This window comes from Ranitomeya imitator, chromosome 2 (assembly GCF_032444005.1).
Source record: "Ranitomeya imitator isolate aRanImi1 chromosome 2, aRanImi1.pri, whole genome shotgun sequence".
Lineage (NCBI taxonomy): Eukaryota > Metazoa > Chordata > Amphibia > Anura > Dendrobatidae > Ranitomeya > Ranitomeya imitator.
The window spans coordinates 36084282-36099894 of record NC_091283.1 but is presented as its reverse complement, the minus strand read 5'-3'; the positions used below and the strand labels follow the sequence as shown (position 1 = coordinate 36099894).

The 15613-nt window shown below is 43.9% G+C and overlaps 1 protein-coding gene across 4 annotated transcripts in view; it reads right to left on the bottom strand.

Annotated features, from left to right (window-relative positions):
• Positions 1-4411: 4411 nt before the first annotated feature.
• MDC1 (mediator of DNA damage checkpoint 1) overlaps positions 4412-15613 on the bottom strand; it is a 30043-nt gene continuing 18841 nt past the window's right edge. For 2 of the 4 annotated variants that reach the window (XM_069746470.1, XM_069746467.1), the window contains exons 9-16: positions 12861-14306; positions 11060-11106; positions 8955-10853; positions 7443-7601; positions 7122-7304; positions 6811-6936; positions 6210-6320; positions 4412-6121 (exon numbers count right to left, since the gene is read on the bottom strand). In XM_069746470.1, coding sequence (XP_069602571.1) covers positions 5933-6121; positions 6210-6320; positions 6811-6936; positions 7122-7304; positions 7443-7601; positions 8955-10853; positions 11060-11106; positions 12861-14306 — 4160 coding nt within the window. In that variant the 3' untranslated portion in view covers positions 4412-5932. The remainder of the gene's footprint in view (positions 6122-6209; positions 6321-6810; positions 6937-7121; positions 7305-7442; positions 7602-8954; positions 10854-11059; positions 11107-12860; positions 14307-15613) is intronic. The other 2 variants (XM_069746468.1, XM_069746469.1) reach the window with 1 other exon arrangement.

The following is a 15613-nucleotide window of genomic DNA, read 5'->3' as shown; positions in this document are numbered from 1 at the left end:
ACACCAGAATGTCTGAGGACAGGGAAATGAGTCAGGTACCAGACACCTTTTGGGCAAGGGGAAAATCTGATGTGGGTCGGCTGCCCATTCCCCCTGTCATGATTAAATTAAAAGAAGGAACCACTCCTTTTTGGTTAAAGCAATACCCCTTAAGTCTAGTCAAATCAATGGCCCTGAGCAGGGATATTAAAAGAGTATGTTAAGGCAGGGGTTCTAGTGTAGAGATCTTCCCCCTGCAACTCCCCTTTGTATCCCATTAAGAAAAAGGACCCAGGGGTTCCCCTGACACAGAATAATTCACGACTTACGGGCTATTAATGATGTTACAGTGAGTGTGACCTCAATTGTCCCTAATACACTCACCGTACTGTCACAGATCCCAGCGACATCAAAATGTTTCACAATCACTAGTTTGACAAATGCATTCTTCACCTCATCCACAGATTGTGCTATTACAGTACGTGGATGACCTCCTGCTCTGCTGCCCGGACCAGATGTCCTTGCTGTGGTTCTTGGCAGGAAAGGGTTGCAAAGTCTAACATGACAACCTACAGTATTGCAAAAAAAAGGTGACATTTTTAGGCCACAACATTGCTAAAGGTATACGACTCCTGATTAAAGGAAAAAAAAAAAAACAGGCAGTGCTGACACAACAGCATAGAGGGAAACAGAGACCGATAGCTTACTACTCGGCACAGTTAGACCCAGTGATTAGACGGTCTCCTACGTGTGTCTGTGCTGTAAGAGCTGCTGTATTACTGAAAGGCATGTGAGATCAAACTGACTTTTTCCTTTGACAATTTGTTCCCCACATGACATTAATGCCATATTCACACTAGTTCAACCAAAACACTTGTCTATGGATAGACAGATCAGACTTGAATGTGCTCTAATACTATTTCCTGAATATGTCACCCTCAAAAGATATAATGTTCTAAATCCAGCCACTCATCTGCCTGTGGATTCAGAAAAAGGGGGAATTGGTGACAGCGTTGGCAGGTGGAAGAGAAAAAAAAAAAAAGAGTACTCTGGTACGTTGGCATGACTGCATAGGAACTGATGAGTCAGGAGACAGTGGGTTTTACATATGTTCATGAAAAAAAAAAAAAAACATGTTGCTAATGCATATTTTGAGGTTTTTATTTTTGTAGATGGCTCCAGATACCACCAGGATGGGCGATTCTACACTGGATATGCAGTAGTATCCTCACATGAGGTAATATGAGCTGAACCACTCCCTCCTCACATGTCGGTGCAGGAGGCAGAGTTGAAGGCACTCACTGAGGCGTGTAGAGCTGCTGCAGGTAAAGTCGCTTATATTTACACAGATTCGAATTGTGCATGGGGAATATCCCATGATTATTGCCCTATCTGGAGAAGCAGAACGTTTCTTACATCAGCCGGTAAGCCCATTAAAAATGCAGAGCTGGTGAAACAATTAGTGGAGGAATTGATGTTTCCAGTCCAGGTTGGTATCGTCAAGGTAAAAGCACACACGAACGGTGACTCTGTGGAGGTAGAAGGCAACAGAAGGGCGGACGAGGCTGCTAAAGTAGAGCAGTGGACGGTGGCGGGGAGTCAACATATTCCAGCCACATTGAGCCTAGATGTCCTGAAATCTCTCCAGCTGCCCAAACAGAGAAGGAACACAGTGGAAGAATGGGAGCTGAGCTGAACTCAAAAGGAGTATGGGAGAATAAGGATAAATTGTATATACCAAGGTCCCTGCTCCTAATTATGGCGCAAGCAACACATGGCCCCAGTCACACCTCAAAATGTCACGTGTCCATGGTAGATGCCTTCTGGATCGCTCCTGGTTTCAGTTACGCAGCCGCAAAACTCGTACAGTCATGCCTCATCTGTGCACAGCACAACCCAGGTAAAGCAGTAAAAATCTCTAAGAAAGCGACACTCAGGCCTCTCTACCCGTTTCAGAGACTGCAGACTGGCTACATACAAGCTACCCAAGGTAGGAGTGTGTGAAAAATGTCCTAGTATGTGTAGATCTCTTCTCTGGTTGGCTGGAAGCCTATCCGGTAAAACGTGCAAATATTAAAGCAACTGCAGACAAACTGATAAAAGAACTGATCTGCAGGTATGGTGTCCTAGAAACCGATAGGGAACAACCCTTCACGGGAGAAATAATGAGGGAAGTCATGCAGGTCCTGGGAGTACAGCAAGCATATCATGCACCATATAGACCACAAAGTAGTGGGAAAGTGGAGAGACTAAACGGGACACTGAAACTGAAAATTCAAAGGCCACGGCAGACACAGGAAAGAGCGGGGTAGAGTGTTGGTCTCTTGTACTCTTTTCAGTCACACACACTCCACATAGAAAGACAGGCTTGTCTCCTTTTGAAGTCCTGTTTGGCAGTTTGCCAAAGACTGGTCTGTACTTCCCACAGGTGCTACAAATGCAACACAGTGCCCTGACAGCTCATGTCTAGGCCTTGCAGGAAAGACTTAGGGTACTGTCACACAGTGGCATTTTGATCGCTACGATGGCACGATTCGTGACGTTCCAGCGATCTCGCTGTGTCTGACACGCTACTGCGATCAGGGACCCCGCTGAGAATCGTACGTCGTAGCAGATCGTTTGAAACTTTCTTTCGTCGTCTAGTGTCCCGCTGTGGCGGCATGATCGCATGGTGTAACAAAGGTGTGCACGATATTGTATACGATGTGCGCACAGTAACCAACGGCTTCTACATCGCACATACGTCATGAAATTATCGCTCCAGCGTCGTACATTGCAAAGTGTGACAGCAGTCTACGACGCTGGAGCGTCACGGATCGTGCCGTCGTAGCGATCAAAATGCCACTGTGTGACGGTACCCTAAATGTGGTGCATAAACATGTGTTTTCATCCATTCCAGATCCTAATGCCAGTGCAGACGTACATCAGCTGAATCCAAGTGATTGGGTGGTCATACACAGACACGTGAGAAGGAGCCTAGATCCACGGTTTGACGGCCCGTTTTAAAGTCCAGCTGACCACATTCACCTCAGTGAAACTTGAGGGAAAGCCCACCTGGATCCATGCCAGTCACTGCAAAAAGATCTTTTCACCAGCAGAATGACTGTTGTCCTAATCACCTTGCTGGCAGTGGTAGGATTTTTGCACCTTACAGAGACACTGGATAAACTTTTAAATGTTGACAAGGACAACTTATTCAACATCTTGCTTTTCTTATAAAAGACGCAGAAGGATAAAAACTGTTGGACCTGTATACATAGCCCAGTATCTGCAAGGACTATGCTGTACTTACCCCAGGAGCCAAGGAAGGTATTAACACCACACTGCATACACAATGAGACTTGGACTCAGATTTTCTTGGTTCCTTAAGGCTCTTAATGAGACTAATACAATACAGAGACTCTTTTTTAAATCCAGCCAATTGGCTTAGCGGCCTAGCGGGATGGATTATTTTTGGTATTTTACAGACTTGTATGCAAATTTTGTTGCTTTGCTTATTATTTTATGTAGCCATAAAGTCGCTAATATACTAAGCTATTGAAGAGTGTATATTTAAGGAAGGAATCTAAGGCTGTGCCATCCATAGTGTATCATAGAACCCAGATAACCACTGCTGACTGAGGAAGTGAGTGTCCACACTGAGGGTGGATGGGTGAAGCAGGTAGAAAGCCCCCTTGTGGTGATGGTGGGGACTACATGAATTACATTGAGAGTTACATTTGTTGTAATTGGTATAAAATATTGCCTCTTGCTGCATTATATCAGATAAAAGTGACTTGCTCACAGAACGTGTGTGATTCCTTTGTCTCCAAGCACACTTGTAAAATGACGGGCGTAACCTCCTGATTTGGCCTCACTGGTGATCTGGCATGTCTGACATTGGGTCAGAACGCAAACAGCTACAACAGGACTACGTAATCTATGACCAAGGACACGAGGTTAAAATCCTGAAGGATGTGAAATCATGCAACACGGCCTCCTGCAGGGAAAACTGTTACATTTTAGCTAATACAGTCCAGCATCTGGTGACCTGTACATTCTCTTGGGATTTAACGCAGTTTTTGGCAAAAATTATACAGTCCTTATGTATATATCTCAAACACACCCTGCCAATAGGTTATTCAATAATGGTGTAAGTAGTGTTTTTGAGGTCTGATTGCCCTATGTTTTGGCACTCCCAACTTTAACAGTACACGACCAAACAGCAAGCTCCGACTGCCCATGATGAGTATAGTTTTGCAATAGTTGCATAGCCTCGCAGCCCAGCACCATGACATTTTGTCTGAGGTATGAATTAGGTTGCAGAGGTACAATAATTTTGTGCTTGTGGTTTGTAATAAGATAGAAATCACTGCATAAACTAAATCAGAGTTGGTGGACCATGAAAGGTTATAAGTAAGAAAAAGGGCGGGGGAAAGACTGAAAACGAGAATACAAAATAGCACGTGTTTATTATGTACAGGAATGCTGAGCACTATATACAGGTAGAGAATTTGCAACGTGTCAGGGATCCCCGGTCTAGACACATGATATCTATACAGTCTACAATGTCAAACATGCAGAGAGTCTTCTTCAGGACTACGTGACCCCATCAGAGGAATTCACTTCTGTAGTGTCGACTTTCGAGTACAAGGAGAACTTCTAGGCCTTACAAACTGATTAAGATTAACAGCTCGAAATCTAAAGCTAGTGAATGCCCTTCGCTGCCAATGGGAAAAATTGTATGGAGAGTAGTGATGAGCGAGCGTGCTCGGGTGTTCGAGTATTTTGCGCCTGCTCGGAGATTTAGTTTGTGTCGCCGCAGCTGCATGATTTGCGGCTGCTAGACAGCCTGAACACATGATTCCCTAACAAACAGGCAATCCCCACATGTATTCAGGCTGTCTAGCAGCCACAAGTCATGCAGCTGCAGCGCCACAAACTAAATCTCCGAGCATGCCCAAAATACTCGGAGATCACCAGAGCATGATCGGAAATCTCGAGTAACGAGCACACTCGCTCATCACTAATGGAGAGTGAACGAACAGTTCAGGAAGCAAAAGAAGCAGAGTTCTGGGATGAGAAATTACAAAAGTTTCTTATTTTCACGCGTACAATTGATTTATGAAATAAAAATTACAGTTACGCTTTACTACCACTGCAACATTTAGCCGATTCACTTCTGACTATTGGGAACTTGGGAAGAAGCAATAACTGATGCTAAGGGACTATTCCAATCTTATGCAGTAATAAGTATGGGAACAATTTGCAAAACAGATTTAAAGGCAATATTTACCTTCATATTGGCACTAGGGCATAATTAAGAATGTATTATTGTTTTAGTTTCTACAGCCCAAAGTGTCTCCATTGGAACAGATAACCAATTCTGTACAGTCAGATTCTTTATTTATACTTTTTTTTTTTTTTTCCATCATTTACTTCTCGATAACCTATCAAATGGGAGGGAAAATAACTAATAGGATCAGTCTACAGAGGCTTTAACTGTTACTATGAAGAAACTAGATCTGTACCAGAGGTGTAGAAACAAAAATCAGTAAGACATTTTTAGTAATGCCTTATAGAACAATTATATACTTTATTTTAGAGGCATTAGGATAAAAATAAAAGTGCAGGACCTAAGAGGATTGTGCGTGATAAAAGGAACATAAACACCAAAAAGGGAATTGTATCATACCAATCCCTCACATATTAATACGGGTGAACAGATAAAATTTGGTTTCTATTCTGGTCATGTGCATATTGGAAAAAACACTTTTACATGTTAATCTTCACTTGTGGATACAGAAGTGGTACTTGGCAGTCCACTGTTCTACCAATATGAGAAGACCCCTGTGTTGATTGTGACCGCCGTACAGCTGCTCCACATCTCCAATGCAAATTCCATGAAGAAAAAAAAAAACTGCACAAAGCGAATAATACTATGCAATAAATGGTGAGAGGTCTCTATACAGACTCAGCGCCTCCGCTTAGCTGGGGTGGGCCCAGTGTCCGGCGCCGTGGGGTTCAGCAGGTACGCTGTTGGGTTTACTTCCTGACGCAAGATTCCACTGAGGATAAACTCCGCTGATGTGATGGGAACCGATGCTGGGACTGACTTGCAACGAGCAGCGTCTTCAGGACAGGATACAATAACACATTTTTCCTAAGAATATAAAGTCAGCAAAGATCATATGGTCTGAAGTCAAAGTCAGCTTAATATGTTCACTAATGACATTCATGTTCTCCTTTACCTTGAATGACCGAGGCAATTTAGGGAGGAAGGTCGCTCCGCTGCAGCGGATGATATCTTTCATGTGGTCGGGTTCAGGTTTGACATTCGCAGTTACATGAATTTCATAGCCCTACAATGACAAATCCATTTATGCAAAAAAAAGCAGCGGCTATTTAGTATCACTCTGCATAAATAGCTGCACAAATGGCTAAACCACCGGCCTGGAGGAGTTTTTAGACCACTGCGCTGTGTGCAACTCAATATTAAAAGGGGTGTGCCATTTCCTATTATTCTTAGAAATATACCGCTAACATCCATTTACGAGTTACTAGAATGATATAGTTATACTAGAGGTGTCTTGCGTACGTAGTTGCTCCCGTCTCCAAAGCTGCACACTTCGAAGGCAAGCAGTGGAGGACTAAAAAAAAAAAAAAAAAAAAGTCAGACACCCATAGATCTGCTCAGAATTAAAAGGCCTATACGATTTAAAAAAAAAATCTCTTTAAAAACAATAATAGACCGCCAGAGTCTTTGTGTAGTCCAGACATATAGTAACCTATTGAGTTTCTTTTACTTTAAGTATGCAAGAGGACTTATGGCTGAAAAATGACTTTGGGTACCTCTAAAAGTGGTCGCTTCTTCGCTTTCTGCAAAGATCGTGACAACATGAAGTTAAAGGTTTTCTCCTGTTCTTTATCATTAACGAGAAATCCATTTGGGGACAAGAAGCATCCGCTCTTCTTACACTGCAAAGAAAATTCAAGATTGAAGAGATTATCCACTAAAGAGAATCGAAACAGCAGCAGAAACTGAAGGCGGCCACAAAACAATGTACAGAGCCGTGGTGATCTGCTCTGTACATGGTTTACATCTGGCCACCACTAATCTGACATTGATGACATATTATAGGACAAGAGTAACACATTCGCACCTTATCTATCCAGGCCAGAGTGACAATGGGAATACCCCTTGCGAGGGCACAAAGAAATTTCACAGTTCTTCGGACCCGGTCAGTTACAAGGTGGGTACAGTCAAACACGGATTCTGCAATCTCTCCACCCAAAGAACGGATCGCCTCCTCGCCTTCCGTATCCACCACACCGGTGAACAGAATCTGAAAGAGAAATATAAACATCAGTGGCAAAAAAAAAATAAAGAATAGGGATGAATGTGTAATCAAATAAGTATAAAGCATGATCAGGTCAGGATTAGGAACCATGTAACCATCATGACAGCTTCAGTCAAGACAAACCTTAGGAGCAGATCCCGACTGAGCAACATACGGACTGGTGGCAGCGACTGAAGTGAATGTTCTGTTGGTGCGTCGAGGTGTTCTGGCCTCTGGTGTGGTACTTAATGCAGAACTTTGGCGGGTGCCTCGAGATGGGGATGGATCAGGTGGGGAGATTTCCTTAATGTAAGACATACAGACATAAGAAGACATCTTCAGAGCAGTATGAAGAGGTATAGAGCTCTGGACGTGACAGGTTCCTTTTAACCCCTTTCAGACGTTGGCCATAATAATACACACGTCGGAATCCTTCCCTTTGATGTGGGCTCCAACGCTGAGCCCACATCTTTCCCGGCACATGTCGGTCATTTTGAACAGCTGCCGTGTGCCTCTAACAGCCACGGGTGGAATCGCGTTCCATCCATGGCTGTTAACCCGTTAAATGCTGCTGTCAATCTCTGGTATCGCTGTGTTCAGAATCATCTGATCAATATAAAAAAAAAAAAAAAAAAGAATTAACCCGATCGGTAAACGCTGTAACAAGAAAAAAATCAAAACGCCATAATTAAGTTTTTGTTTGGTTGTCACTGCATTGTAAAAATGCAATAACGGGAGATCAGAAGATCGTATATACACCAAATTGGTATCAATAAAAATGTCGGCTCGGTGCGCAAAAAATAAGCCCTCACTCAGCCCCAAATCACGAAAAATAAAAACACTACATCTCTTGGAAAAAAGGCACTTTTTTTCACCACAAATAAAAAATAACCTAGACATGTTTGGTGTCCATGAACTCGTAATGACCTAGAGAATCAAAACTGCGGGTCAGTTTTAGCATTTAGTAAACATGGTAAAAAGAAAAAAACAAGTGTGGAATTCCACTTTTTTTGCAATTTCACCGCACTTGGAATTTTTTTCTGTTTTCCAGCAAACGACATGTTAAAACCAATGGTTTCATTCAAAAGTACAACTCGTTCCGCAAAAAAACAAACCCTCATATGGCCATATTGACGTTAAAAAAAAAAAAATATATATATATATAACGGCTCTGGGAAGAAGAGGATCAAAAAAACGAAAACACTAAAACGGATAATGGCCCAGGGGGTAAGGGGTGTCCAAACAAAATTTCTTCAGCTTATTATTTTAATCAAGCGAAAATTGCTAAGTGCTGTTACTCATGCCCCTTTGCAGCTTCCGGGAACACCTCTTCACCACTGCTCTGGCCCATGTTTTGCAGCAGTGATGTCACATCTAAAGCACGTTACCACTGCAGCCAATCACTTAGGTCTGTCGCCCTGACAACCTAGATGAAACCAGCCACTGAGCTCCATGATAGGCTGCAGCAGTCACTTGCACTGTAGATGTGACCTCACTGCTGCAGCTTGTAAACAAATACTATAAAGTACCTGCGGGTTACAGCTTTTGTTTTTTTTATAATTTAAACCTAGCGAAAGCTGTACCCAGAGACCCTCTTTTATCCCAGAGTTTCTGCCCTATTAAAGATTTTTCCAGATAAACACCATTTCCTCTTACCTTTACAGTCTGCGAATTTTCCGATACTGAAATTAGTTTTCTTGGCCTCCCTTTTCTACTTTTTGGTGTTTCTACCATTTGTAACTCTTCTTCTTTTTGATCTTCTTCCTTCTCAGATTTCTTCCGTTTCACTTCTTCTGCCTTTGTTGCTTGACCTCGCTTTCTTGAAGAAACAGGGGTGGAGACCTGAGGTATATCTTCTTTTTTAGCAGCTCGTCTGCCCCTCCCAACTGCAGGCTGAGATTTCTCCTCCTGCGGGGACAGTTTGCTGCTCTCCTCCTCTGCAGTCTTCTTCACTTCTAACTCTTCGTGGGACTCTCGGCTTTCATTAGAAGTCTTTGCTCGTGTCCTTGTCGATCTTTCAGACTTGGAGTTGTCCTCAGTCTGTTTTGACTCTTTTTCGTCATCCTTGAGATTTTTTCTAGTTTTACGTGTGGTCTTTTTTTCAACATCTTCTTCTTTGACTTCATGAAAACTTTCCTTAACTGTTTCTTCAATCTTTGACTCTTCCTTTGAATCCTTTTTAGTCCTCTTAGGCTTTTTATTTTGATCTTCTTCCAATTTCACATCCTCTTCTTCCTTTGAGTGTCTCCTGGTTCTTCTGGAGGTGGTTTCCTTTACTATTTCTTCTTTCACCATACTGACTTCTCCTCGATTTTCTCTTCTACTTCGTCTGGATGTTTGAGAATCACTGATGGATGTTTCATGGGCTTCTTTATTATCTTCAGTTTTCTGTTCCTCCTTAACATTCTTCTGTGTTCTCCTTGATTTTCTAACTACTGTATGATCTTCAATTTTAATATCTTCTTCTGGTTTTGTGGTTTCCTCCTTTGACTTATTTTTGGTTATTTTCTGCATTTTATTACTTGTTGGCTTATCCTCCTGGTTTTCTTGTTTATTTTCTTTATTTTTTGGTTCAGTATTTTTCACACTCGGACTCCGCCTGGTTTTTCTCTCGACCTCTTGTACATGTTCAGGTTCTTCTTTAGTTTCCTCCTTCAGACTCCTCCGTGTTCTTCTTGATTTTTCATTCCCAGAAGTTATATCAGGTGGACAGACTTCTTCAATCTTTTTGCTTTCTTCGGATATATTGGCTGGGGTGTCCTCACTTTTGTCCGATTCTGGTGGCTTAACACGAGATTTCCGATTTGCTTTTCTTCCTTGAATTTCTTCTTGTTTTATCTTCTCTGATTGTTTGCTCTCATCCTTCTTCTGAATTTCTTCATTTTTATCTTGGTCTTTCTCTGAGTTATCAACAGATTGTGCTTCATTCTTCCGCTTTACTGCAACTTGTCTTTTGTTTTTTGCCGGTTTCTCATTTTTATTGGACTCTATAGGCTCATTGATTTCAATAACAGGTGATGATATAGATGTCTCGGGGCATGCGATTTCCTTGTTCTCCAAAGAAGCTTGATCACATGACACCTTGGTTGTCGGTACGACAGGAATACCTTTGTTGTCATCTTCTGTCAGACTTTCTATCTCACCAGGAGGATTTACTGGTAGGATTTCTGTGGCAAGACTCTCCTCAATTTTGGAAGCAGACTGCTCAAGTTCCTCTTCATTAATTAATTTTCTTGCGCTCTTTCTAGAAACTTGCCTCCTACCACGCTGCTCATTAATTCCGGAGGCTGATGGTTCAGCCTCTGAGGAATTCTTTCTGGTTCTCTTTCGAGAAGTTGTTGCGACAGGAACTTCTTCCTTTGCTGTAGTTTCGACCTGTGATTCTGCAACTCTCCTCCCTCCTCTTCTTCTCGTTTCTTTCTCGGCTTCTACCTCTTTTTTCTCTGGCTCAGATAGTTGTGGTTCACCAGCACTTTGTTCATCCGGTTTCTCCCTTTGGGAACCTGGGCTTGCAGAAGCCTTTTCTGGCTGCTCTTTTTTTTCCGGTGGAGTCTGCTGAACAAAAGACAGAGGAGGTAAATGACGAGTGCAATGTGTAATTTGTTTTACGTACTATGGAGAGAAATTTAACGCAACTAGGAAATTTATTGGAAAAATCTGCACTGAGCAATTTTGCAACATAGCAACTCTGTTATGTGAGAAAACATAGGGGAGAAAGGTTACCAAACTTCTGTCTGCGTGAATCATTAGGATTTAATCACCTGAATGTTCTTTTCAGGTTCTTCATTTTTCTTACTTCTGCTTAAACCTGTGATACATAAAAGCGTTAATGCAACAAATAAAGAACAAGCAAATCCATTATATTTTTTAACGTGCTGAATGTATTGAACTGCAAAAACATTTTGAGGCACTTAGACAAGAAAATGTACTGAAAAAAAAATATTACATTATAAAGAGGATGTTACACCCATGCAGCCATGGAAGGAAGCATTGTGAAGTTCACATGACATGATCCTATTGGGCAGAATATATTAAAGCCGTGTCCAAAGCGCTGCCAATTCCTGATCGTGAGAACATAGCCTAAGGCTGGGGTCACACTGCGTTACTGCAACCCGTTTAGCGCTAAGCGTTAGCGGGTTGCGCTAACGCAATGTCTTTTTCGGGGTCGCGTTAAACGTCCCCGCTCTCGCAGATCCCCGATCTGCGAGAGCGGGGAACGGACCTCGGGCGCGCCGCGGACGCTGCAAGCAGCGTCCAAGGCGCGCTACAAAAGAACGGCACATCGCTAGCGCGTGCCGAAAATGACACGCGCTAGCAATGCGCTTTAACATTGCGGGCAATGGGAGCGCTAACGGACGCGTTGCACGGCGTTAATTTCGCCGTGCAACGCTGTCCGCTAGCGCTCACATTAAAACGCAATGTGAACCTAGCCTAAGTCACATCGAGTTTTTTTCTGCAGGCAAAATCTGCTCTTTGCAATCCTGCTGACAGGTTCCCTTTAAATATTAGGATTTCAAATGCAGTCATTTTAAAGAGGATATGACACCTACCTGGGTAATTAATGCATTACTCCAGTAAAAAATGAAAACTTTACAGCACTCTTAGGTCTTACAAGGATAGAGCTCTGTGACGTTTGTGCTCCTAATTGATCAGATGGAAGCTGTTATGAATGTCTGCTATGTTGCAATGGAGCCGAAACTTGGTCACGGTCAGGTGTTTCTACCCTTCCTTCATGTTACACACTATGAGTCAGCGTTGAGGCTGCTATAATCACAGGTCTGTTCACTAACACAGATTGTAATTTACTCGTTGTGTAAGGAAGATGCCTCTGTACACTTGGCCGACAGTATTCATGGAGAGGTTTTACCGATGTTTAAAGTAATATTGCCAAAAGGGTTTTCTTCCAGATCCCATTTTTGCTTTCCTATACAGAGGGCTAATGCAAAGAAACGTGTACCGTGCACGATTAGTTTTGTTATAGAGAGTCCTTATGGTGGACGGATGTCTCAGCAGCCAGACTGTAGCCACTGTCAGGCTTACATCTCCCGCCATTGGCCACAAATATAGCGTGGACCTAGCATAAGATATTCGTATTCTTTTAGTTATCGCTATGTGCGCCTGCAGCGGACATCAGCAAGGAGAAAGTAAAGGGCTGCAGTAATGTAAGTCTATGCTGACATATATGGAGCTTGCCACCTATAAGTAAATTAAGCTACAAAACTGATTGGCTCACGTTTCGCGTTATTTATTGACCTGAAAGCATTTAGGAAGAATTCATCAGACTTAGTAGGACCTGCAGTTGAGTCAGCATATACTTATCTACCTTGGTAATAGACTCCCTATTAGCATTTAATATGAATGACTGCACGCCTGACACTTCAGTAAAGTGGGTGCATCTTAGCATGGCCTCTGAATGCCAAGTCATATCTTGTGGCTACCTGTATGCCAGATGTTCTAATAAATAGGTGGCACTGTGTAAGAAATTGTTAATTTACATGAATTTGAGCAACTTGCAAATGATCATAGTCCCTTGATAACTTGAATCCGATCATGACCACTAACCTCTTCTTGAAGACAGCTTCCTGATGCCTACAGTAGACGTCTCAGGCGCTAGTTCCTCCGCAGCAGTAATGCTTGGCTCTACCGCCTGCGTGTTTTCGTTTCCTGTCCCATCTCTATGTACACTGGCAGTGGCGCCATCCCCTGCGGTTTCTTTAGACAGACTGCAAGCTAGTGTGTTACCACTATCTGAACCTGGGACTTGTGCGGTACCACTATCTGAACCTGGGACTTGTGCGGTACCACTATCTGAACCTGGGACTTGTGCGGTACCACTATCTGAACCTGGGACTTGTGCGGTACCACTATCTGAACCTGGGACCTGTGCGGTACCACTATCTGAACCTGGGACCTGTGCGGTACCACTATCTGAACCTGGGACCTGTGCGGTACCACTATCTGAACCTGGGACCTGTGCGGTACCACTATCTGAACCTGGGACCTGTGCGGTACCACTATCTGAACCTGGGACCTGTGCGGTACCACTATCTGAACCTGGGACCTGTGCGGTACCACTATCTGAACCTGGGACCTGTGCGGTACCACTATCTGAACCTGGGACCTGTGCGGTACCACTATCTGAACCTGGGACCTGTGCGGTACCACTATCTGAACCTGGGACCTGTGCGGTACCACTATCTGAACCTGGGACCTGTGCGGTACCACTATCTGAACCTGGGACCTGTGCGGTACCACTATCTGAACCTGGGACTTGTGCGGTACCACTATCTGAACCTGGGACTTGTGCGGTACCACTATCTGAACCTGGGACTTGTGCGGTACCACTGTCTGAACCTGGGACTTGTGCGGTACCACTGTCTGAACCTGGGACATGTGCGGTACCACCATCTGAATCTGGGACATCGAGGCTGTAAGCCTGAGTGGCATCATTATCCGTGGCCTGTGTCTCTTCATCATCTAGCGGCTGCTCCATCGTCTCTGATGGTACGTCAGATCCCTGATTATCTTTGTATATTGGGGTAATTGTCTGCGCTGGAGGTTCCTGTACCGATGGACCTTCTTCAACATTCAACTGCGTGGCTTCAAGCTCCAATTTCAGCGATTGCTCATCAGTTCTGGTAGCATTTTCTGTTTCACTGCTTCCTTCCAGATCTGCAGATTCTCCTTCTTGCTGAAGGTCTTTCATCCAGGCTGAGGCTGGAACCTCCTTCTTAAGGTGCGGCAACGTACCAGTCTCTTGAGAACCTCTGTCAGACAAGCACTGGGAGACTGGTTGTGTAGCATCCAGAGACATTGTTTCATGAGACAATTGTTGGACGTCCCTTTCAGATTCTTGCTCATCACTTGAGGACTGGACAGTTTCATTTACACTTCTTTCCACGGGTTCTGGAGTCGCTTTGTCACTTAGTCCTATTGATTCTGCGTCAGAACAAAAAAGCTGCGTTTCAGCTATTGCATCGTCGTCGATTTCATCCTCGGATGTATTCACTGGCAAAGAAAATAAAAAAGTCAATGTCAACTCAAATCTGTACAATAATAGTTAAATATCCAGAAAGTTAACGAAAGCTGGGAACTGGTGCTCAATTAAACATTCCCTGTGCATGAACAGTTGTATTAATTGCCTGATCACACACAATCCTATGGGATTTACAAGATATGTATCCATTTGCCCCATTCTTATTAGCTTTATGCCGTGCCATTTTTATTACTGCATCACGAGTCCTTTTTTTGTGTGCCAGATCAGTTTTTGCCAACCACACCACTATTTCCTGTATTTCCGCAAGTGACCAGCAGAGGGCACACTGTGCAGACGTGCAGCTTACAGTCTCCTTTTATTAAAGGCATTGCTGTAGGCTCTGGATATGCCATGCTAGGGGCAATCTACTGCAATGTCTTCACCCTACACCAGGTCCGTCTGCTCGGGTCTTCATTCATTATGCAACTATAAATAGCAGACAATTCTACATGTGTAACCCACATAAAACCGTGACCTGTCCGATGTAAGACTTGCACCCACGAACAGGCACTGACCGTGCTTCCTAGACAGAAATTATGGCATGCAAGAATAATGGCAGTGGATGCAATATATATTTATTTTTCTCTATCGCCTCTCATTGGGGGACACAGGAACCATGGGGTGTATGCTGCTGCCACTAGGAGGCTGACACTATGCAAATAAAAAAGTTAGCTGCTCCTCTGCAGTGTACACCCCAACGACTGGCATTATGTACTCCAGTTTAGCTTAGTGTCAGTAGGAGGAGGACATGGGTCTTTCATTAGACCCTTATCTTCCTCAATGTGCGTCGTTTTCTTACAAGTTCTCCGGAGGGATACAGGGTGAACAGTCACACCTGTAGTCCCACAATGCGGACTATGAGTACGGTCTGTACTGCCACCCCGTATCCTCATAGTTCCCTCAGCAGGACCAAGATCCTAGCACACAAACGTGCTCAGAAGTCCGGTCCTGCCTCCGTCCCCCACCCACTCGCCCACCAGAGCCTGTCGGTTGCGGAGATGAGGACGTCCATCAGCTCCCTGGACGTCTCATCCCTTCCAGGTTAGCACCGGCGTGGGATGTTTAAGGTGAGTATTTTCCCATGCATCCCATCCCAGATCCTCAAAAGGGGGTGCTTTATTTAGGGGGTTTCAGATGCGGGTCGCCTTACATGCGGGCAGAGGTAGGAGCCTTTTCCCGGGGCATATGCATTTAATAATGGGTCCCATCTCTCCTCAGCTGCCGCGCTGCTTCCGTGGCTGCGGCCGCCCTGCCCCCTGTTCCGGCGCGGCTGCCTTTA